The sequence below is a fragment of the Pelophylax lessonae genome (assembly GCF_965119305.1).
Source record: "Pelophylax lessonae genome assembly, chromosome: 7".
NCBI classification, from domain to species: Eukaryota; Metazoa; Chordata; class Amphibia; order Anura; family Ranidae; genus Pelophylax; species Pelophylax lessonae.
In genome coordinates, this window is record NC_138774.1 from 53,250,649 (window position 1) to 53,272,764 (window position 22,116).

Genomic DNA, 22,116 nt, shown 5'->3' on the forward strand with positions numbered 1-22,116 from the left:
GTCTTTCTTCTCACCACTCTTCCATAAAGTCCAGATTTGTGGAGTGCCGACTAATAGTTGTCCTGTGGACAGATTCTCCCACCTGAGCTGTGGATCTCTGTAGTTCCTCCAGAGTTATCATGGGCCTCTTGGCTGCTTCTCTGATTGATGCTCTCCTTGCCCGGCCTGTCAGTTTAGGTGGACAGCCATGTCTTGATAGGTTTGCAGTTGTGCCATACTCTTTTCATTTTCGGATGATGGATTGAACAGCCCTCCATGATGTAACCAAAGCTTGGGATATTTTTTTATAACCTAACCCTGGTTTAAACATCTCCACAACTTTATCCCTGACCTGTCTGGTGTGTTCCTTGGCCTTCATGATGCTGTTTGTTCACTAAGGTTCTCTAACAAACCTCTGAGGGCTTCACTGAACAGCTGTATTTATACTGAGATTAAATTATACACAGGTGGACTAATTAGGTCATTTTTGAAGGCAATTGGTTCCACTAGATTTTAGTTGGGGGTATCAGAGTAAAGGGGGTGGTATCAGAGTAAAGGGGGTGAATACAAATGCATACCACACTCTTCAGATATTTATTTGTAAACATTTTTTAAAACCATCTTCCAGTTCACAATTATGTGCCACTTTGTGTTGGTCTATCACATAAAATTCCAATAAAATACATTTCCGTTTTTGGTTGTAACATGACAAAATGTGGAAAATATCAAGGGGTATGAATAATTTTTCAAGGCACTGTACATACTGAATGTTTATATTATTTTTGATTTGATAATCAATAAATACATCCATATCTGCCTCTAAATTCTATTAGTTTTTGCTGTACAGGGAGCTCCTGAGTGACGATCCCTTCTTCAAAGTTCCTCGGGCGATAGATGACCTTACTACGAAGAGGGTGCTGACTGTTGAACTGGTGTCTGGGGTTCCACTGGACCAGTGTGCCGAGATGGACCAGGAAACTCGTAATGAGGTAGGGCAAGCAATTTATCGGTCTTCCCATAGAAAAATCATGGAATGAGCCATCCTATTCTGGTCTTGTCACAATGTCTTGTCTAATGGGTTTTGATATTTATTTCTCTGTACTAGTGATGGGCAATTTTTTTAAATTAAGTGTTTTATTTTTCTTTATTTAGATTTCATACAACATACTACGCCTTTGCCTGCAGGAATTGTTTCAGTTCCACTTCATGCAGACTGATCCAAATTGGTCAAACTTTTTTTATGATGCTGATATCAACAAGGTGAGTATTGCACCCCATTATAGGGGAGGGCAGGTTAAAGCGGTGTTCCAGCCTTTTCTGTGTTTATTAAAAGTCAGCAGCTACAAAAAGTGTATCTGCTGACTTTTAATAAACACACTCTCACCTGTCCCAGGATCCAGCAATGCGGCTGCCCGAAACCTCGATCCTCTTCCTCCGGTCTCGGCGGCACCGGCATCACTGGTGTGGGCACCCGGCTGTGACAGTTTGCGGCTTCACAGCCAGGTACGCACTGCGCATGCACGAGTTGCGCTACGCGTCTTGATTGGCTGGCAATCTTCTGGGACCTCTGACATGTCCCAGAAAATTGGAGGGAGGGGGAGAGGAGAACTTCCGTTCAGGGCGCGCTGCGCTCTGAGCGGAAGTGGGAGCGAGTACCTGTCAAAACTAGGTACCCGCCCCCCCCCCCCCCCCAAAAAAAAATGACATGCCAAATGTGGCATGTCAGGGGGTTATTACTACCTAAAACGGAAGTTCCACTTTTGGGTGGAACTCCGCTTTAAGAGCTGCTTGAAAGAAAACAATTATTCGTGCTACTTGCTTTCTCATCTTTTGTCCTAAACTTTTGGGTTATACTGCTGCCTACAGGAGAATCGGACACTGGCAAACAAACTGTAGGCCAACCCCTCCTACTTCCAGCATGCCTCAGTTTTACGCTAGCATCCTAGGAGAATGTCCTCTTTTGTGGTACGGTTCAAAAACCAGGCGCAGTAGTCCTTAGCCTGGTTTTTGCACCGTAACATTTCCAGACTGGACTTGACGTTGTGGGGCTAGTAAACCTCTGGGGTCTGAGTTTCCAAACTTGGATTTTGCATAAGTTAGCTTCAGAGTGTTTTCCAGGTCCAGAGTGGCTGACATCAGGAGCTTCCATTTTTTTATTTGTCGCTCGTGCCATTACTCATTTTTCAGAAGCTTTGCCATGGAAGGGGTTTAGGCTGTGTTCCTGAGCGCTAATGTGTTCCACTGGGTGAAGTGTTGCACATGCGTTTCTGCATACACGAGGAAGTATTCCCCCTGCTTCTTCTGTTTCGAAGAGCCACATGGAGCTTTGACCTGCTGCGCACAGTGATTTTTGACTACCTCTGGTCACCAACTCTTACCTTCTACTGGCCCATGGCAGTGGAGAATACCCATTGTCAAGAATGTAGTGTCTCATTGGGGAAGGTTCCTCTATCCACCTTGATTGTGTAGATGGGGAATCTGCTCCCCCCCCCCTTTTTTTTTTTTTTTTTTTTTTTTTTTTTATTTAGCTTACTGGCTGAATGAAAAAAAGATCCATTTATGGCCAGCCTTAGGGTCCTTTCACACGGCCGATCCGATCAGTCAGTTTTTTCAGGCGGACCTGATCGGATGCTCCATGCATCCCTATGGGGCAGTCTGTTCTCATCCGATTCCCCCATAGAGGACAGCGGGGATCTGACAGCTCCGTCTCTGCACACAGAGCGGAGATGGAGCTGTCATCCGCCTGCTGAGCGGGGATCGGCAGATCGATCCCCGCTGAGCCAAGAACGGACCTTGTCGGACGCTGTGAAAGGACCCCAAGTCAGCAATATCTGGAAATGGGAAATTGGTCTTTACACCTGGAGGTGTTTCTAGTCCTTTGTCACAGGTAGGAAATGCCAGATGTGGACCTTCTGGCCTCCAGGTTCAGCAACAAAATAAAACATCTTGTAGTTACACTGCTAATCTTTCCCACACTCCCTAGTTCATATAATAAAGTGGAAAAAATACAGAGGGCGCACCAGCCTAGCACATTCAATACCAGCTGAGTCGTGTTTTCAGCTATCCAAGTCGCATAACAACCCCTCAAGTGCAGGAGCATCAATTCTCTTCTTTTATAAAGTATTATATACTGTAGCTATAAACCGTGACCACCCAAAATAGGCTATTCCTGTGAACCAATCACATACACATTATCTCCATCGCAATCCATAGAATGTGTAGATAAATATATTTAGTGTTTCCCATTAAAGTGATTGTAAATGGTAGAGTTTTTTTTTTTTTTTTTTTTTTTAATAAAATAATGAACGTTTCATACTTACCTGTTCTGTGCAGTTGATTTTACACAGAGCAGCCCCGATCCTCCTCTGCCTCTTGCAGGTGATCATGGCTCCTCCCCTGCTGAGTGCCCCAAAAGCAAGCCGCTTGCTATGGGGACACTCATGCGGGCTCACTCCTGAGCTGCGCTCTGTGTATACATTGATGCACACAGTGTGGCTCGTCCCTATTGCTCTCTGCTTACTGGCTGTGATTGACAGCCAATGGCTCCTGCTGCTGTATCTAAGCCAGTAGTGAGGAGAGAGCAACAATCCTGCTCTCGGGCACAGCACTGGATCAACCTCAGGTAAGTATAAGGGGGGAGCTGCACACAGAAGGTTTTGTTTACTTTTAATACATACAATGCATTAGGGTAAATACCTTTTTGGCTTTAGAACCACCATCTATAAATATATTGTGATTCAAACCCCAAAAAACAGTATGACAAGTTAAATACAATAATCAATAATATAACAATTCCAATGTCCAATAAATATGAGCAAATGTTAACCAATCCATGTGATGATATGGGATGAAAAAAAAAAACAATGAAAGTGATGCGAGAAACCAGTCTGAGTCTGGTTCTCTCTGCAATTCAGAAGCATCTATTTGAACCCATTTGAGACATTCCTCTTGCCACTCTCACCCATAAGGTTGCTTTCCTTGTAGCTGTCTCCTTATGCAAAGCATAGTGTCCACTGGCAGCCTTCTCTTGCAAGAACCTTTTTTTGGTGTTGCATAGGGACAAGGTAAGGTTAAGGCCCAGGACTTTCTTTTTTCCTAAAGTAGTCTCTGCCTTTAACCTACCTCTTATGTCTGCCTTTGGTTCATCAAAAGGAAATTTCTCCTTATTGTCTAGATGTGGTTCAGTCTGTGCAAATCTCAGCCACTGCTTCTTTTAGAAAGTCTGATTCCCTTTTTGGTATTCCAGATGGACCCTGGAAGGGAGCCCCGGCTTCTCATTCCACCATCTCTGGGTGACTCAGTCGATCGTTTGGGTCTCAAGGATCGGGTTACTCTACTAGATCTTTGAGCACCTCTTGGGATTTTTGGCATCAGACAACTGTTTATCGGATTTGCATTGCTGCCAGCTGGTCTTCTGTAAACATGTTCTGCGAGTTTTTTTCTGCCTCAACCTATGGCAGCTTTGTAAACACAGCTGACCGTCCTTCTCCCTGGAATGATCAGAGTGCCTTTTGATCCTTCTATGTAGGAACATAGGTCTCTGTGATCATTTCACAAGCCCATCCCCCATACAGTTAGAATCACTGCCCTAGGCTCACATTTTAACCCGTTGATCACCCACAGTGTTAACCCCTTCCCTGCCAGTGTCATTATTACAGTAACAGTGCATATTTTTAGCACTGATTACTGTAGTAATGTCACTGGTACCCCCAAAAGTGTCAAAAATGTCAGTTAGGGGTCCGATCTGTCCGCCGCAATGTCGCCGTCCCGCAAAAAATTGCAGATCGCCGCCATTACTAGTTTAAAAAAAAAAAACAATAAAAATGACACAAATCTTTCCTGTAGTTGGTAGACGCAATAACTTTTGTGCAAACCAATCAAAATACGCTTATTGCGATTGTATTTTTTTTTTTTACCAAAAATATGTAGCAGAAAACAAATTGGCCTAAAATGTTAGTGCCAGTTCACACTATAGCGTGTGCGGCAATCGCATGTAATATCGGAGCGCACTTCTCCTTAATTACATGCGATCGGATGTGCAGTGCGAATTCAGCCATACACTTTGTATGGCTAAATTCGCACTGCACCCGCACAAAAGTTGCACATTGGGCATTTTTTCAGCCGCATTAGGATCGGATCGCACAGTGGTTCACACTTGTGCGATCCGATCCTGTGCGAACTGTCAGATCGCACTGCGATATGCGATCAAACTGGGGGTGTCGTTAAGATTTCATTGACACCCCCTGGGTATCGCATATGGCAGTGTGAACTGCCGGATGTGCGGATGCGATGTAGGAACAGGCTGCGAATTCGCAGCCTTCCCGCATCGCACAAGTGTGACCCGGCTCTTAAAGTTTGATTTTTGGGAAGGTTATATAGCAGTAAGAAAAAATTATTGTTGTGTGTTTTTTTTTTTTTTTTTTTTATAGCTCAAAAAATAAAAATCGCAGAGATGATCAAATTCCACCAAAAGAAAGCTCTATTTGTGGGGGAAAAAAGGACATCAATTTTATTTGGGTACAGCGTCGCGCGGCCACGCAATTGTCCAATAAAATAACACCGTGCTGAATCGCAAAAAATGGCCTGGTCATTAAGGGGGTAAATCCTTACGGTCCAGAAGTGGTTAAGAGATGTTTACTGTACCTATAGGTATGCCGTTTGCTCATAATAAAGCTTACCTATAGGTACATGTCAACCATGGGAGTTTATACTTTAAAATTATACTTTGTAAAAAATGTATTAGGGAAGGGCACAGTTCTTGGCTACAATGGTCTTTATGGTCCGCAAATAAAAGTGCATTGAATGTGTGTATGTATATGTATATGTGTATATATATATAATATCCCTTTCCAAAGTTCTTCCTTTTTGAGTAGCGCAATAACATCTTTGACAGAACACCTATTTGTCTTACACCTGTCAGATTGTTTTCAGATCTATATCCAAAAAAAAACCCCAAAGTCTAGAGTTTCTCTATAACAAGCTTTCATGTTCTAGGTTATGCTGTTGGACTTTGGAGCCAGTAGAGAATTTGAGGAGAATTTTACGGATGATTATATTGAGGTTTGTATTATGTGCCATTGCATTTTCTATATCTCACATTTTCTCATTTTAGAACCACATCTTAAGGCCTCATGCGCACTGGATTTTTATAAAACATGGTTCCCCTGACCGGAGAAAATCCGTGTTAAACACTTACCACAGCTGCGTTTTTTCAAACCCGTTTAGCAGCGTTTGGTGTTTTGGGCGTTTTTTTCATTAGCCAGAATTTTAATTTGTTCTGGCTATTAAAATGAATAAACGCTGAAGTGCTAAACACGCCTTGCGCTTAGGCACGCTTTGACGCATTTAATAGCATCAATTGTTTTTTTTTCTGCCAAAATTCTGCTGCTCCTGGACGCACTGCCAGTGTTTTTTCTCTTGCCACGAAACGCTAATAAGATCCTATGTGTGCATGGACACATAGACTAACATGCAGGAGAGTTTATCCTGTTATGGACTCCCCACACATATATACTGCAGCAGGGCGCCCCTCCTGTGCAAAATCACATGATCACAACGGGATTTAGTGCACTGGGTCCGGGCGTGTGTGCACCGCCGGCAACCTGCTCCCTCTGTGATTGGACACAGCAGGAGCCAATCAGCTAGTCCGGCAGACGCGATGTCTACCAGGACATGACGATCAATCTCAGGAGAGGCAGAATGGCCGTCTGCCTATGTAAACAAAGCAGACTGCTGTTCTGTGACAGGGGACGTTGGAGATCTTGTGCTTCTGCTAAGCAGGAACACGGATCTGTCTTCCTCCCAGTCCAAAGCACCTCCCCCCACACAGTTAAAAAGCACCCCCTAGGAGCACATTTAACCCCTTTGATTGCCCCTGATGTTAACCCCTTCTATGCCAGTGTTATTAGAACAGTGACAGAGCATTTTTTTTTTTTTTTTTTTTTTTAGCACTGATCACTGTATTCGTGTCACTGGTCCCCAAAATGTGTCAGTGTCAGATTTTTCAGCCACAGTGTCGCAGTTCTGCTAAAAATCGTTGATCGCCGCTTTTACTAGGAAAAATAAATTCAATAAATATATCCCATAGTTTGTAGACACTATAACTTTTACGCAAACTAACATACGCTTTTTGGAATTTTTTTTTACCAAAAATAAGTAGCAAAATACATATTGGTCTAAATTGATGAAGAAATTAGATTTTTTTCTTATCCAATTTAAAAAAATAAAAATATGTTTTATAGCTTAAAGTAAAAATGGCAATCTTTTTTTGTTTCTAGCCCAAAAAATATAAACTGCAGAGGTGATTAAATACCACCAAAAAAAGCTCTTTTTGTGGGGAAAAAAGGACATCAATTTTATTTGGGTACATCATCGCACAACCGCACAATTGTCAGTTAAAGTAACGCAGTGCCGCATCACAAAAAATGGCCTGGTCATAAAGGGGGTAAAACCTTCCGTGGCTGAAGTGGTTAAAGGAAGGGGAAAACAAAATGCCAGATACCTCTAGGAGCATCTATAAAATCATCCAGTGTGCATGAGTCCTCAAGAGTGCTGAAGCAGATCGATAATATTTCAAGTAGAACCATGGTTAATCGCTGTCTTTATCTGTTCGGGGGATTCCTTTTCACTTTTTGCCATTTGGACTCAACAGGAAGTGAGAGGAAATCTTTCCACAATGAAGGGAATTCTCCTCTTTAGCCATCCTTGGAACCGGTTCCCCCATTGGAAGATTCACCATCACCTTTTGTTCTAGTGACATCACTTTTTGACAGTTGTGACCAGAACATAAAAAATGAATGAATCTTCCCAAGGGGGGACACAGATGGCAGTGAAAATGTGACAACAGGTCTAGGCCCTCCACACTATTTTTATATTCACTTTAAATTTGTCTAATGAACAGGTGTCATTGCATTTCATAATTCATAGGCCAGACTTGTCTTTTAAAATAAGAGTTACTTTCTGCTACCAATTAAGAATGTGAATTTTTAATGTATATTCTGAAAATCCCATCTATCATTTCTATGGGGAAGGAGAGTTGGGGTTGTAGGGTCCCTTATTGGGACATTAATATAGCTATCACATAGTGGCATCATTTTCTGTGCTTTCTCCAGTTCCGAAACCTCTGCCTCTTCCACAGACCTTGTCGCCTTTAGTTGGCACCAAAAAGTGGGCAGTATTAGGGATCTGATGGCAAATTTGGATCAAGCTCTGTTCTAGGGAAACACACTAGTTGTTGCTCCCTAATGTTCAGGGTGAATTCTCACATGGGCCTATGCTAAATCGCAGAGCAGCCAAAGCGATTCAATGCTTCAGCTGCTCTGCATTGTCAGATGGCTAGGGGGCAGTGTTGTGCACAATTCAGTGCACCACATCCTCTTTTTTTTTTTTAATTTTTTTACCAGCTTTATTTGAAGTGTACAAAATGTTGGCACATTTAGCTGTGCTGTCCGACATTGCAGTGCAATTCGGACCGGTGTGCTGCGATAAAATGAAGCTTGTCTGTGGTCAGTAGGACAAGGAATAGTGCCCGCAATATCCAAACAATCAATTCAGCCAAGCGCTCACTCCAAAGGGGAAGACCGGCATGCTGCTCTCCTCAGGCAGGGAACTCCAACTGAGATACATAAGAGAAAGAGAAAAGGGGGCGTAACACCTTGTGCGTTACCCGTGGTCACCGTATATTATTAAAATGCCAAATGCATACTCGCAGACAAGAAGAATATAAAATCGCATTAAATTCCACCACAGATGGAATGGAACACGTCCTTGTAGATGAGACCGCTAACACGTTTCGGGAGTCAAGCTCCCTTCATCAGAGCTTGTAATAAAACATTTTATACGGTGACCACGGGTAATGCACTAGGTGTTGCGCCTCCTTTTCTTTCTCTTAAGAATAGTGCCCCATCATTGGTATTATGGGGAAAAATTGTGTCCCGTCTCTGGTGTCAGTGGGATATATACTGCCCCATCAGTGGTGTCAGCAGGATAAATAGAGCAGCGTTAGGCTGCATTGCAGTGTGAATGGGACACATAGGAAGCAATTGTTTCCTGTGTCCTTCCGGTGACAAATGTTTTATCATGCGGTAAAATGTCTGTCACCGCACATAGTGGCAATTGGTCCTGAGACTTCTGAATTGAGAGAGGTTCTAAAGCAGGGGTTTCCAAACTATGGCCCTCCAGCTGTTCAGGAACTTCAATTCCCATGAGGCATTGTAAATCTGATATTCACAGACATAACTAGTCATGATGGAAATTGTAGTTCCTGAACAGCTGGAGGACCATAGTTTGAACATAGATGTTCTAAAGGAAGAATGGTTCTTAGCTGTTCTAAAGGAAGAATGGTTCTTGTTGTACATTTGATGCGCTAACCTAATAGATCCAATGACTGAATAATGTTCTAAATCACACAGGTTGTGAAAGCAGCAGCAGAAGGGGACCGAGCAAGAGTTCTCCAGAAATCCAAAGATCTTAAATTTCTCACTGGGTACGAAACAAAGGTAAGAGTTGCAAGAGTGGGGAAAATAAAAATAAAAGCTTGACAGCGATACAATATTAAATCTCTGTATTGTGGGCAAAAAAAGCCACTGAATACAAGTCTAAATTCTTCACTCTAGAGCAGGGGTCTCCAAACTTTCCAAACAAAGGGCCGCTTTACTGTCCTTCAGACTATAGCGGGGCAGGAGTGGCCAGTGGAAGTATAAAATGACCCAGTGACAGTTGGAGTAAAAAAATTACATAATACCTGTAGTCAGTAGAAGGAGCAATAGTGCCCTATCATCATTATTATTATTTGGAGAAATAGTGCCCCGTCATTGGTTTTAGTCGGAGGATTAGTGCCTCTTCAATGGTATTAGTCGGAGGAATAGTGACCGGTCATTGGTATTAGTCGGAGAAATAGTGCCCCATCATTGGTATTAGTCGGAGAAATAGTGCCACATCATGGTATTAGTTGGAAGAATAGTGCCCCATCAATGGTATTAGTCGGGGGAATAGAGCCCCCTCAATAGTATTAGTCGGGGGAATAGAGCCCCATCGATGGTATTAGTCAGGGGAATAGAGCCCCATCAATGGTATTAGTCGGGGGAATAGAGCCCCATCAATGGTATTAGTCGGGGGAATAGAGCCCCTTCGATGGTATTAGTCAGGGGAATAGAGCCCCATCAATGGTATTAGTCGGGGGAATAGAGCCCCATCAATGGTATTAGTCGGGGGAATAGAGCCCCTTCGATGGTATTAGTCAGGGGAATAAAGCTCCATCAATGGTATTAGTCGGGGGAATAGAGCCCCATCAATGGTATTAGTCGGGGGAATAGAGCCCCATCGATGGTATTAGTCAGGGGAATAGAGCCCCATCAATGGTATTAGTCAGGGGAATAGAGCCCCATCAATGGTATTAGTCGGGGGAATAGAGCCCCATCAATGGTATTAGTCGGGGGAATAGAGCCCCATCAATGGTATTAGTCAGGGGAATAGAGCCCCATCAATGGTATTAGTCGGGGGAATAGAGCCCCATCAATGGTATTAGTCGGGGGAATAGAGCCCCATCAATGGTATTAGTCGGGGGAATAGAGCCCCATCAATGGTATTAGTCGGGGGAATAGAGCCCCATCAATGGTATTAGTCGGGGGAATAGTGTCCCGTCATTGGTATTAGTCGGGGGAATAGTGTCCCGTCATTGGTATTAGTCGGGGGAATAGTGTCCCGTCATTGGTATTAGTCGGGGGAATAGTGTCCCGTCATTGGTATTAGTCGGGGGAATAGTGTCCCGTCATTGGTATAAGTAGGAGGAATAGTGAGTAATTGTTTACCATAGTAGAAGTTATGCCCCATTGCTGGTGTCAGTGGGAGGAATGGTTCCCCACTCCTGGTGTCAGTGGAAGGAATGGTGTCCCCTTGTTGGTGTCAGTGGAAAGAATAGTTCCCTGAGGGCCAGATAAAGGCAAGCAAAGGGCTGCATTCGGCCCACGGGCCGCAGTTTGGAGACCACTGCTCTCTAGAGTATGGTTCGAAGTAAACGTCCAGCCTAACACTACCTAGTCTTAAAACTGTTCCCTCCTGCTACTTATATGGATGTGAGGGGATGAACTGGAAACCTTCACTGCCATTGTGCTATTGCTGGGTGTCCAGTGCGTCCCTATACCTTTAACCCCTAGGAGCAGGCGCCTCCTGACCCTTTAGGGGTTTAGGATGCGGGGAGGTGGGGTGAGGTTTATGAAAATGTGACCGCCATGATTGGCTGTCACATGATCGGAGAGCTTTCCATTAGCCACCAGCAACTGTGCCAGGAGCGCGCAGGGCGCTCTCGCGGCACAGCTGTATTTGCACTAATGCACGCAAACATGCAGCTGCTTGGTGCCAAGGCCCACCTGCCAAGAGGCTGCATATTTGCGCACTGCCAGCGCCAAGAGGTTAAGGAGGGGTGGTCTCCCTCCAGGCATATCTGCTCCTAATCCATTATTATATATGAGTACCAACTCAGGAGACTCTCAAAATTATAAAGTTAGGACTGCAGTACACAGGGGTGCCGTGATGTGACCACTGCAGTTTACGCATGTATTTGCAAAAGTGTGCAACTAAACCCCTTGAACTGTTAGACCAGGTCAATTCGGTTTGTTGCAGTCAGGCTGGCTGGTAAGTGAGCTGGGATTTTTTTTTAGTAGTTTTTTGACTGCTACCTATACTGCCTAACCTGTGTATGCTTAACTATCTTTAGTCCGGTCATGTGATCCCGTGTTAGTGAGCAGCAGCTTCAGGAGAGCAGAGAGGTCGCTCGACAATTCCGGAAGTCGTAACTTCACACATACTGTATGTTCCCATGTCCCAGCTGTTGTTGGCGCTCCCACCTCTCCCCTCCAGCCGATGCTCACTAAGGCTCAGTTCACATGTATCCGAATTGAATGCATTTTCAAACTGCATTCGATCCCCATGACATGTGAACCGAACCGGCTTTCTATGGAGCCTGTTCAAATACACTATATTACCAAAAGTATTGATACGTCTGCCTTTACACGCACATGAACTTTATTGGCATCCCAGTATTAGTACGTAGGGTTCAATATTGAGTTGGCCCACCCTTTGCAGCTATAACCGCTTTCGGGAAGGCTGTCCACAAGGTTTAGGAGTGTGTCTATGGGAATGTTTAACCATTCTTCCAGAAGCATATTTGTGAGGTCAGGCACTGATGTTGGACAAGAAGGCCTGGCTCGCAGTTTCCTCTCTAATTCATCCCAAAGGCATTCCATCGGGTTGAGGTCAGCACTCTGTGCAGGACAGTCAAGTTCCTCCACCCCAAACTCGCTTATCCATGTCTTTATGGACCTTGCTCTGTGCACTGGTCCAAATCATTTGGTGGAGGGAGGGATTATGGTGTGGGGTTGTTTTTCAGGGATTGGGCTTGGCCACCTAGTTCCAGTGATGGGAACACTTAAGGTGTCAGCATACCAAGATATTTTGGACAATTTCATGCTCCCAACTCATAGCCCCTTCCTGTTCCAACATGACTGCACACCAGTGCACAAAGCAAGGTCCACAAAGACGTGGATGAGTGAGTTTGGGGTGGAGGAACTTGACTGGCCTACACAGAGTCCTGATCTCAACCTGATAGAACACCTTTGGGATAAATTAGAGCGGAGAGTGCAAGCCAGGTCTTCTTGTCCAACATCAGTGCCTGACCTCACAAATGCGCTTCCCAAGAATGCATCAAGCCAGCCGCTCAGTACAGAACGCAGAAGCAAGTGGAGACCACTGAAGATGCAGTGTCTAATTCAATGATTTCCAGCTTTTAGGGGCATCGGATGTAAAAAAAAAAAAAATGCCATAACTGGAATTTTTCTTTAAAGCTGAGTTCCCCCAAAAAGTGGAACTTCCGCTTAAGTATTCCTGACCCCCTGACATGGCACATTTTGCATGTCATTTTTTTAGGGGGAGGGGGGAGCGAGTGCCTAGTTTTGACAGATATCCCCCTCCTACTTCCGCTTGGAGTGCCGCGGCGCCCCGAGCACAAGTTCTCCTCTCCCTCTCTGCAATATTCTGGGACACATCAAAGGCCCCAGAAAATTGCCCGGCCATTCAGAACGCGCTACATGACTCGCGCAGTGCGCACCTGGTTGTGAAGCCACAAACTGTCACAGCGAAGTGCCAACACTAGTGATGCCGGCGCCGCCAAGCGGAGAGGGAGAGGAGCGAGGCTTCGGGCAGCCACATAGCTGGATCATGGGACAGGTGAGTGTGTGTTTATTAACAGTCAGTAGCTACAGTTTTTGTAGCTGCTGACTTTTATTAAACACAGAAACCGCTGGAACTCTGCTTTAAGTGCCCTTCATGGGTAAAGGAACCGGTAATTTTAAGTAAACTACTTGATGCTTATCTAATGCTTGCTGATGCTGTTTAAACTAGGATTTACATCCAGGGATTGAACAATGCTTGTGTGTCTTAGGGCTTTACTCTGGTCATAGTTAACATATGGAGGTCAGATGTGCAGTCAGAGTTTGGCCAAATTGCAATGAACTTTCGGGATCTGGAGTAGATTGTGGTGTTCAGCTGATTGTTCCAGATGTAAAGCTCTTATAGCGGTCACTGTCCATGCTGTGAGGAACACGGTGTCTGTACAGCAGGCTGGTCAGGACATTGCTGTGTTCCATTTCCATTGTTCAATGTCCCCCGGCCATGAACACGTAAGGCAGCTTCTTTCTCCCGAGCCATTGTAATCAGTGATTTGATTGTACGGAAAAGCTCAGGACATCCTTTTTAATGTGATGATCTGTTATATTGCAGATTATAGTACAGCAACTACCTTTCCCAGCTGCAGCTGAGTACAGAGCTCCTCCTGGATTAATTGTACTGAACTACGTACAAATAGCAAATGTTGCAGAGTCAGCGAATTAGCCGCATTCAGCTAGTTATCTGTATAAAGAACTTTTTGTATTTGCAGTTTGTTGTGATGGTAACAATATGAGCGGGTTCTTTAGTGCAAATGCCAAGATGAAGTATAGCTAGAATATATCTTGTGTGATAAATCTGCACATTATGTGACTGCCGTATGTAAACTAGAAGTAGATCCACTGGGCACTTTCCCTGCATTGTTGACTCATTCATAGTAAGCTGTGTTCACTGAACAGCAAAAGGGGGACAGCCGCACTTCAGATGAAAGCTTTTTCATTCTCATTCTTGAGGGACACAGGAAGTATTTCACAGTTGGGTTATACTTCTGCCTACAGGAGGATTAAACACTGTCAAACAAACATTTGGGGGTCAGTCCATGATGACCCCTCCTGCTACCAGCATCTGATAACCCTCTACTGCTACCAGCATCCGTGGCCTAAGAGGATGGACGTCTTGAGCTATGTTTTTTTTTTTTTTTTTCTTAATCCGAGACGCTTCTTACATCACTTAGAGCTTGTCTTTTAATTTGCATTGTCATCCTCAGCCTCGCCTTCAGAGTACTGCGTCTGGATCCCTCTGAACTGGATGTTTCAAGGATAGCCTGGAAGTGATCTGCAAGCACTCAGTTCCGTATGGGACTCTGTTTGGGTAAAAGTTAGCTGCAGAGGACTTTCCAGGTCCAGAGCTGCTGGCATTGCCTTTAGCGTTTGCCTTACCTCTTAAAGGTCTCACTTGGTGAGTAGGCCAGGAGGTAGGCCGAGCATCAGTAGCTACCTCAATTTCATAGGTCTAAGCTTCCTGTTCCCACTGGTTTCTACCACAGAAATGGTAGTAAACTGTAGGACTGAGCACTAACATCATCCATTGGGTAATGTGTCTTGCATGCTTTGCACTCTTTCCTGCCATACAGTAGTGAGGAAGCATCTCCCTGCTGCTGCTCCTACAAGGACCGTATGGATCTTTGATCCAGTCTTGCTGCCCACCTACAGATATTTTGTTTACCTTTGGCATCTGCCCCCCCCCCCCCCCACCTGTTTACCAGTTGACCGGTTTTCAGGAGTATCTAAAGCCTTGTTTCTTATTCTGAGTATGTATGTTGTCTTACCCCCGCTCAGTCGCAACATGTCTAATTCTAGAAACGGAGGAGACAGTCACGCTGCATTGGGTACCCCCAGCTCATATATTTAATAGCAACTACGGGGCTGCTTTCAACACGCCTGCTGATGGTGCCGATGTCTGCAGCCTAGAGTTGTGTTGCATTCTACTCCTAGAGTCTATTTCACCATCGGAGTGCTCTTTAGCTCCATTGGGTATGGCTGCATCCTCTTCCCTTTTGGCTGAGATTTTTACTACTGTCCTGTAAGACTTTATGGCCCGAATCAAATCGTTATTTGCCATTTGTTAATTTACTTATTGATGTAGTGCACACCACAAAACTAGAGGAACAGCCTGTTGCTTCTACCAGTGCAGTCTCCAGTTTTGAGCCCTCTAAAACTCCTAAGGCATGAAGACTTTTTGCCTTTGCACCCGCTTTTTTAAAACATTTTTTTTTATTTTTTTAAACATTCTAATAAGCTGTTTGCATTAATTTGGGGAGGTTTTTGTGCAAAAGTGGTGTGTGTATTGCCGCTGCAGATCCAACGTTGTCCCGCCTTAACTTCACTTACTATTCCAGTGGAAGACATTATTGTCTTTAAGGACCCAACTGATACGTTTTTTTGGAAGCCCTTTCTAGAGCTTTGTTCTCTCTGGTGGGTTTTCAACTAATCCTGGCTATGACTTTATTTAATCAAACAATGTCTGATAATAATCCCTTTCTTATTGATCAGATGGCATTGGTTTTAAATTTCAGTTGTCTTTCTGCTGGAAGCCTTCCATTTCTGGTAAACGGGAAAACATCCCAATCGTGATTGAATCACTTTGGAATTTTGTGACTATACAAAATACTTTTCCTTTGCTTTGAAGAGAGAACTGGTCCCCACCCTTAATGGGTATATCTGATCTTGTTATGTGTTTTGGGTCAGACTCACAATATTGAAGTAAGGAGCTCAGCATGACAGCTAAAATATAATTATTTCACATTTCAGCACTTGATCCTCTCTCTGAGGCTGCGGGGCCCTCCGGGTCCCAGTCATCCCTGTCTGCACTAATGGCGGTCCTGGAGTCCTTTAGTGTCCAAAGTTGGTTTGGTCCTACACAAACAGGCTCGCAATAAGCGTCCCCCCACCTTCACATGCCTCCTCTGTCTCTGAATCTGATCTGGCCACCGTGGACGCGAGTCACCCTGCTGGGGATTCCTCTCCCACTTCAGCCACGCGTGAAAAGGCGCTGATGGATGCACTGATTGTATCTGTGTGGGAAATTTTAAAATTGGAGGATGCAGCTGCCGCTGCTTCGGAGGCGCTGGTCTCTTTTAGTACCCACAGATCCTCCAAAGTGGCAAAGGTTTTCCCCTTTCCTGCCTATTTTGACAAAATTGCCGCTAATCAGTGGGGTCACCCAAAACACAATATGGCGATGCCTAAGCGTTTCGCTAGATGGTATACTTTTGAGGATTCTCTGCTAAAAAAAGTAGAAGGTCCCACCTGTGGTGGATTCCCAAGTCTCCAGGCTGAATAAATCCACTCTAATTCCGGGGAGGAGTCTCCAGCTTTTAAAGATCCCTTTGACAGGAGAGCAGGGGCTTTGACCAGCCACATGTTTACTATGGCCAGTTCGATCCTTAGGCCGGTATTTACCATTATTTTGGTGTCCCAGACTCTGACTGAGTGGGCAAAGCTTTTACGCCAGGCCCACTCTGGCTGTTCCTTCACCAGGCATAAGTGCCTAATAAACAAATTCTATTTTTTCACTAATTCTTAGTATCTCTGTCATTATCATTGTATATCTGTGGTACCTATATTTGATCACCCTTTCCTGTGAACTGGTTTAGGATCCACTTCTTTGGGTCCATCCAATTCACAACCCCTGATTTTTTCAGAAAGCTTTTACGCCAGGACCTGGAGGGGGAACAACTTCCTCCTGGCTTTTGCGGAGCTGGCGGACCAGTGTGTCCAGGGGCTGCAGTTTATCTGCGATGCCTTTCTGGATGCGGCTCCCTTAGTCTCTAGGGTGTCCATGACAGCGGTGACCCTACAGTGCATGATATGGCTGAAATGCTGGTCTGCGGATCAGACTACCAGGAAGGCCCTATCTAATCTTCCCTTTGCGGGGAATCACGTGTTCGGCTCTTCCCTGGATGACATTATTAAGGGTCTTACAGGGGGAAAGAGTACTCTATTTCCACAGGCTACCAAGGGCAAGAAGTCTTGCAGATGTGGGCCCTTTTTCTCGGCTCATAAGCGGCCCTTTCATTCCTCCGGTTCTCAAGACAAGGGATCTAAGTCTTTCAGGACCTTTTCTGTTGGTTCCAAGAGGACCTGGTCTGGTAAGCCGAGTGCTGGTTATTCCAGACCTGCAGACAAGCCCTCTTCTGCTTGAAGGAGCACCCTCACCCGTATCTAGGGTGGGGGGACGTCTTCGCTTCTTTCCGGGCCCTTGGACCTCCATGATTCAAGACGAGTGGGTCCACGAGTTGATTCAGTCTGGCTGCAAGATTGAGTTTCGGTCTTACCCTCCAGAGAGGTTCTTTCCTTCCAACCTGCGTTTGTCCCCAGACGGCTTGCAGGGTCTCTTCGGGGCAGTGCAAGACTTGCTGCTACAAGGGTTGATTGTATCGGTTCCGTCTTTGGAACAATTTCAAGGTTTTTATTCAAACACGTTTACAGTTCCCAAGAAGGAAAGCAACGTACGTCCAATCCTGGACCTCAAGGCTCTGAACCGCTTTGTGCGGGTGCAGAAGTTCCGAATGGAGTCCATTCGTACGGTAGTGGCATCCCTTCATCAAGGGGATCTTCTGACCTCCTATATATATCAAGGACGCTTACCTTCATATTCCAATATATGTCAGTCATCAACGCTTCCTCCGTTTGGCCGTGGGCGTGGAGCATTATCAATTTGTAGCGTTTACCCTTTGGTCTTGCCTCTGCTCCCCAACCCTTCACAAAGGTGTTTGACCGGTGTTAGCATTGTTGCATCAGAGGGGGATTGTGGTACTGGGGTACCTGGATGATCTCCTTCTACAAGCAGAATTCCAGACTGCTCTGACAGATAACCTGGGGATTACTGTGCAGACTCTGCAGGAGTTAGTTTGGAATTTGGAATTTTCAAAAATCTACTCTGGTTCCCATCCACCGAGTTGGACTATCTGGGTCTGACTCTGCACTCAGTCTCACCCAGGGTATTTCTTGCACTGGACAAGCTCCAGAAGCTACAGGATGCGCTTCGAATGCTGTAGTCCAACAGTCGGTTATCTCTCAGGACTTGCATGTGGGTGCTGGGCCTGCTGGTGTCTACTTTCGAGGTGTTTCCGATATGAATAGTTCCGCACAAGACCTCTGCAAAGAGATTCTTGCCAAATGGGACAAGAATCCAGTCTTTAGACAATCTAAACCTGTTGAGCCAGAGTACGAGAGGGTCCCTGATCTGTTGTCTTCGCTCTCCGGCGCTTCGACAGGGAACATTTTTCCTCCCCCCTGTACAGGACGGTGGTCACCACGGATGCCAGCCTGTCTGGGTGGGGAGGCGTTCTCGGCACAGATTGTGCTCAGGGGGTCTGGTCCCTGGAAGAGTCCAGACTACCGATCAATATGCTGAAACTCCAGGCGATAAGACTTTGTCTAGCTCATTGTTAAAAGCCAGGTGTTAAAACATAGAGGTTTGTCTGAATCAGTGATTCCTACCCTGTTAAGGGCTAGAAAATCTACCTCCTAGGAAGATTTATCATCGTAGTTGGAAGACGTTTATTGCATGGTGTGAGTCTCTGGAAGTTCATACTTGCTCCTTTTCGGTGGCTCGAATTTTGGCCTTCCTCCAAGGAGGGGTCGAGCAGCATCTAGCCTTGGGTACCATCAATGGCCAGGTTTCAGCCTTGGCGGTCTTTTTTCCAACGTCCTTTGGCTACGCATTCCTTGGTTCACATTTTTATTCAAGGGGTTTGCAATTTGGCTCCCCCGGTTCGGTCTCTATTGCCTATGTGGGACCTCAATTTGGTGCTATCGGTTCTCCAGAAACCACCTTTTGAAATATTTGGAAGATTCCCCTGCTTATGCTGTCCCAGAATGAAGTGTTGTTCACCTTTATCTGGTGGTTCATAGAGATAAAGTGTTTTTTCGCCCTTGTCAGTCGTTCCTCCCTAAGGTTGTTTCTGATTTCTATATGAATGAAGACATTGTGTTGCCTTCACTTTGTCCTAAGCCTAAACATCCTAAGTTAATAGCCTTGCATTCCCTGGATGTGGTTTGGGCAATTGTAGTGTACCTGGCGGCTACAGAGTCTTTAAGCAAATCAGACTCTCTATTTATCCTTTCCGAACAGACCTCAAAGGGTTGGCCATGTCTGCTGCGACCATTTCCAGATGGATCAGACAGACAGTAGTTCAGGCCTATTCAATCAAGGGTCAGGTTCCTCCTTTCCCTGTTAAGGCACATTCAACTCGGGCGCTTAGTGCTTCCTGGGCTTTCCGTCATCAGGCATCAGTGATGCAGGTTTGCAAGGCGGCCACCTGGTCGTCTGTGCACACTTTTACAAAGTTTATAAAGTGCATATGTTGGCATCTTCGGATGCTTCTTTTGGCCGCAAGGTTTTCCAGGCTGCTGTTTAAGAGAACCTGGTTCTCTTGAGAGTGTTTTTTTTTTTTTTCAGGTGAGCTCCAATTGATCCTGGTTGAGCACCACTTTACCTGGTTGGCTAGGTTTAGCTTTGGGGAATTGGCTTTTCTGCTGTGTTTTTTCCCACCCCTTATGTTTAACAATGCTTTGGGACATCCCAATGATCAAGAAGATATGGAGCTGTGTCCGTCAATGAATGAAAGAGAAAATTGGATTTTTGTCTTACTGTAAAATCCTTTTCTCTGATGTTCATTGACAGACACAGCATCCGCCCTTCTATATGAGTTGGGTTGATTTCTTCTGATACTGCTTGTAACCAAACTGAGTGCCTATAGCAGTGAGTGGGAGTATACCCCCTGGGAGTGCCCCATAGCCGTGCTAATGTTTTTTTCCTGCCTAGTGTCCTACTCCTGTGGGGGGAAGCATAACGCAATGGTCAAGAACGTATGGCGCTGTGTCCGTCAATGAACATCAGAGAAAATAATTTTACGATAAGATAAAAATCCAATTTTCTCCTTCGTTCATTGACAGACACAGCCCCTGGATCTTAACCATTGGGTTATACTGCCCCCCTACAGGAGTAGGACACTAGGCAGGAAAATGGTTGACTGGGCCTATGGGCAATCCTTGGGGGTATACACCCACTCTTAGCTATAGGCACCTTTTTTTTTTTCTGCCTAATCAGGAGTAAGGACCTAGTTCCTTGCTGGGATCTCTGGTCCTGGTCATTTATTTATTTTTAAATGGGATTTTTTCCTATCTTTTATTTTTTTGTTCCTGGGAGAATCTACAGTCAATTGTCAGATTAGGCAATGGACTGGATAATCTAGATCCAGAGGGTCCCCCCCAGTCTGGCCAGCGAGCATGTGCAAAATGGGTCGGCCACGGTATAGCCCCAATGGACAGGGGCTGGCCTGCGAGTTAAACGTCTCACGAGGATGCATACGACCTGGCCTGAGTCGCAGCGTTTCTCCTGGCCGACAGCAACCACATTATGATGAGCGGTGGTCTGTCTGGAGCAGTGCAGTCATCCCCCGAGTGAGGTTATAATTGCCACATACTCTTAAGGGGGGCTTGTTGGAGTTGCTGCTGACCGGGTTTTTCCTGGTGCACAACGGGGGGTTGAGCAGGGTTCTGGGGGTTGGTGACTGGGGCAGGGATATCCTCTGGTCTCTCTGCGGCGGTTGTTGGGCTGGGGGAGCGGAAAGTTTAGCATCTGCAGGTACGTGCCTCTCAGCCGTATCCGGACAAAAATGTAGGCCATGGCTTTGCGGCCTACTAGTCTGAAACTATGTGAGACAGCCCCTGTGAGGGTAGCAGAAGCGACTGCCTCCTGTTTGGGCATCCGTCCTCCCCTCCACTTTCCCTGGGTGATTGGCTCTGCTGGGGCTAGCATCCAAGCATCAGGGTGCCCACAAAAATGTAGACCGTGGCTAGCGGCCTACTAGGCCATGTGGCTGAGTCAGGCGCCTCCGTTTGGGGGAAGGCCCCAGTGCGTTTAGCTGAAGCCCCCACTCTTTTTTTGGGCATCTGCCGGGCTGGGATCCATGCACTTGCAGCTGGTGCTCCCAAAAATACAGGCAGCTACTTGTGGCCTGCTAGGACCTGTGGTCAGCTTTGAGCTCCCTTGGAAGGGGTGGCACTGTAGGGGCACTTCAATTTTTTTTTAAATACAGCTTTGCAACCATTATTGTTTGGGGCGCCTGCCCCTTTTAGCGCTGCAGGGCCATCAGGGAACCCTGCCTGCGTGTCCGCGTCACGGTGGGTGGCCCGCTTTTTAAGGGGGCTATTTTCTATTGTACCCTCCATGGAGGGCGACCCCCTTGTTTTTTTTGCGGGGTTCAGTAGGTGGTCCATTCGTGGGCCCGTGGTCGACGTCCTCTTTTGCAGGATCACAGTTGGTGGCCTCCCCTGATTATATAGTTACATAGTTAGCGAGGTTGAAAAAAGACATCAGTCCATCCAGTTCAACCTATGATGTGTGTGTGTGTTTGCTTTTAACCGTACCGTGTTTTCTGGGTGAGCTTAGTACCTACCGGGTCTGCGTCCATGCACCCTGTGAGTGCTCAGATAGTGAGGATGATTCCTCTGCTCCAATAGCCACGCATGAAAAGGCGCTGGTGAATGCATGGTTTGTGTCAGTGTGTGACACTTTTAAAATGGAGGTTGCGGCTGATGCTGCGTCGGAGGCGCCAGTCCCTTTTGGCACCCACAGGCGCTACAAAGCCGCGAGGGTGTTCCCTTTTCTGCTTACTTTGTCAACAGTGGGGTTGTCCAAAACTCAGTGGTTCCTAAGCACTTTTTGCTTGCGGTGTCCTTATGAGGATTAACTGCGTTTAAAGGTGGACGGCCCCACCTGAAGTGGACTCGTCGGTTTCCAGGTTAAATAAAGCTACCTTCATTCAAGTTGAGGAGTCCCCGGGCCTTTAAATATCCAGCTGATAAGAGGGTGGAGGCTCTGGCCCCCCATATGTTCGCTGTCGCTGGTTCAGCATTTAGGCCGATATTAATTATAGCCCTGGTGTCGTAAGCTCTGACCGAGTGGGCT

The 22,116-nt window shown here is 45.7% G+C and overlaps 1 protein-coding gene across 1 annotated transcript in view; it reads left to right on the forward strand.

Annotated features, from left to right (window-relative positions):
* The window catches only part of COQ8B (coenzyme Q8B), an 83,164-nt gene that overhangs the window by 55,556 nt on the left and 5,492 nt on the right, over positions 1-22,116 (forward strand). The window contains exons 11-14 of the mRNA XM_082263138.1: positions 827-968; positions 1,132-1,239; positions 5,974-6,039; positions 9,390-9,476. Coding sequence (XP_082119264.1) covers positions 827-968; positions 1,132-1,239; positions 5,974-6,039; positions 9,390-9,476 — 403 coding nt within the window. The remainder of the gene's footprint in view (positions 1-826; positions 969-1,131; positions 1,240-5,973; positions 6,040-9,389; positions 9,477-22,116) is intronic.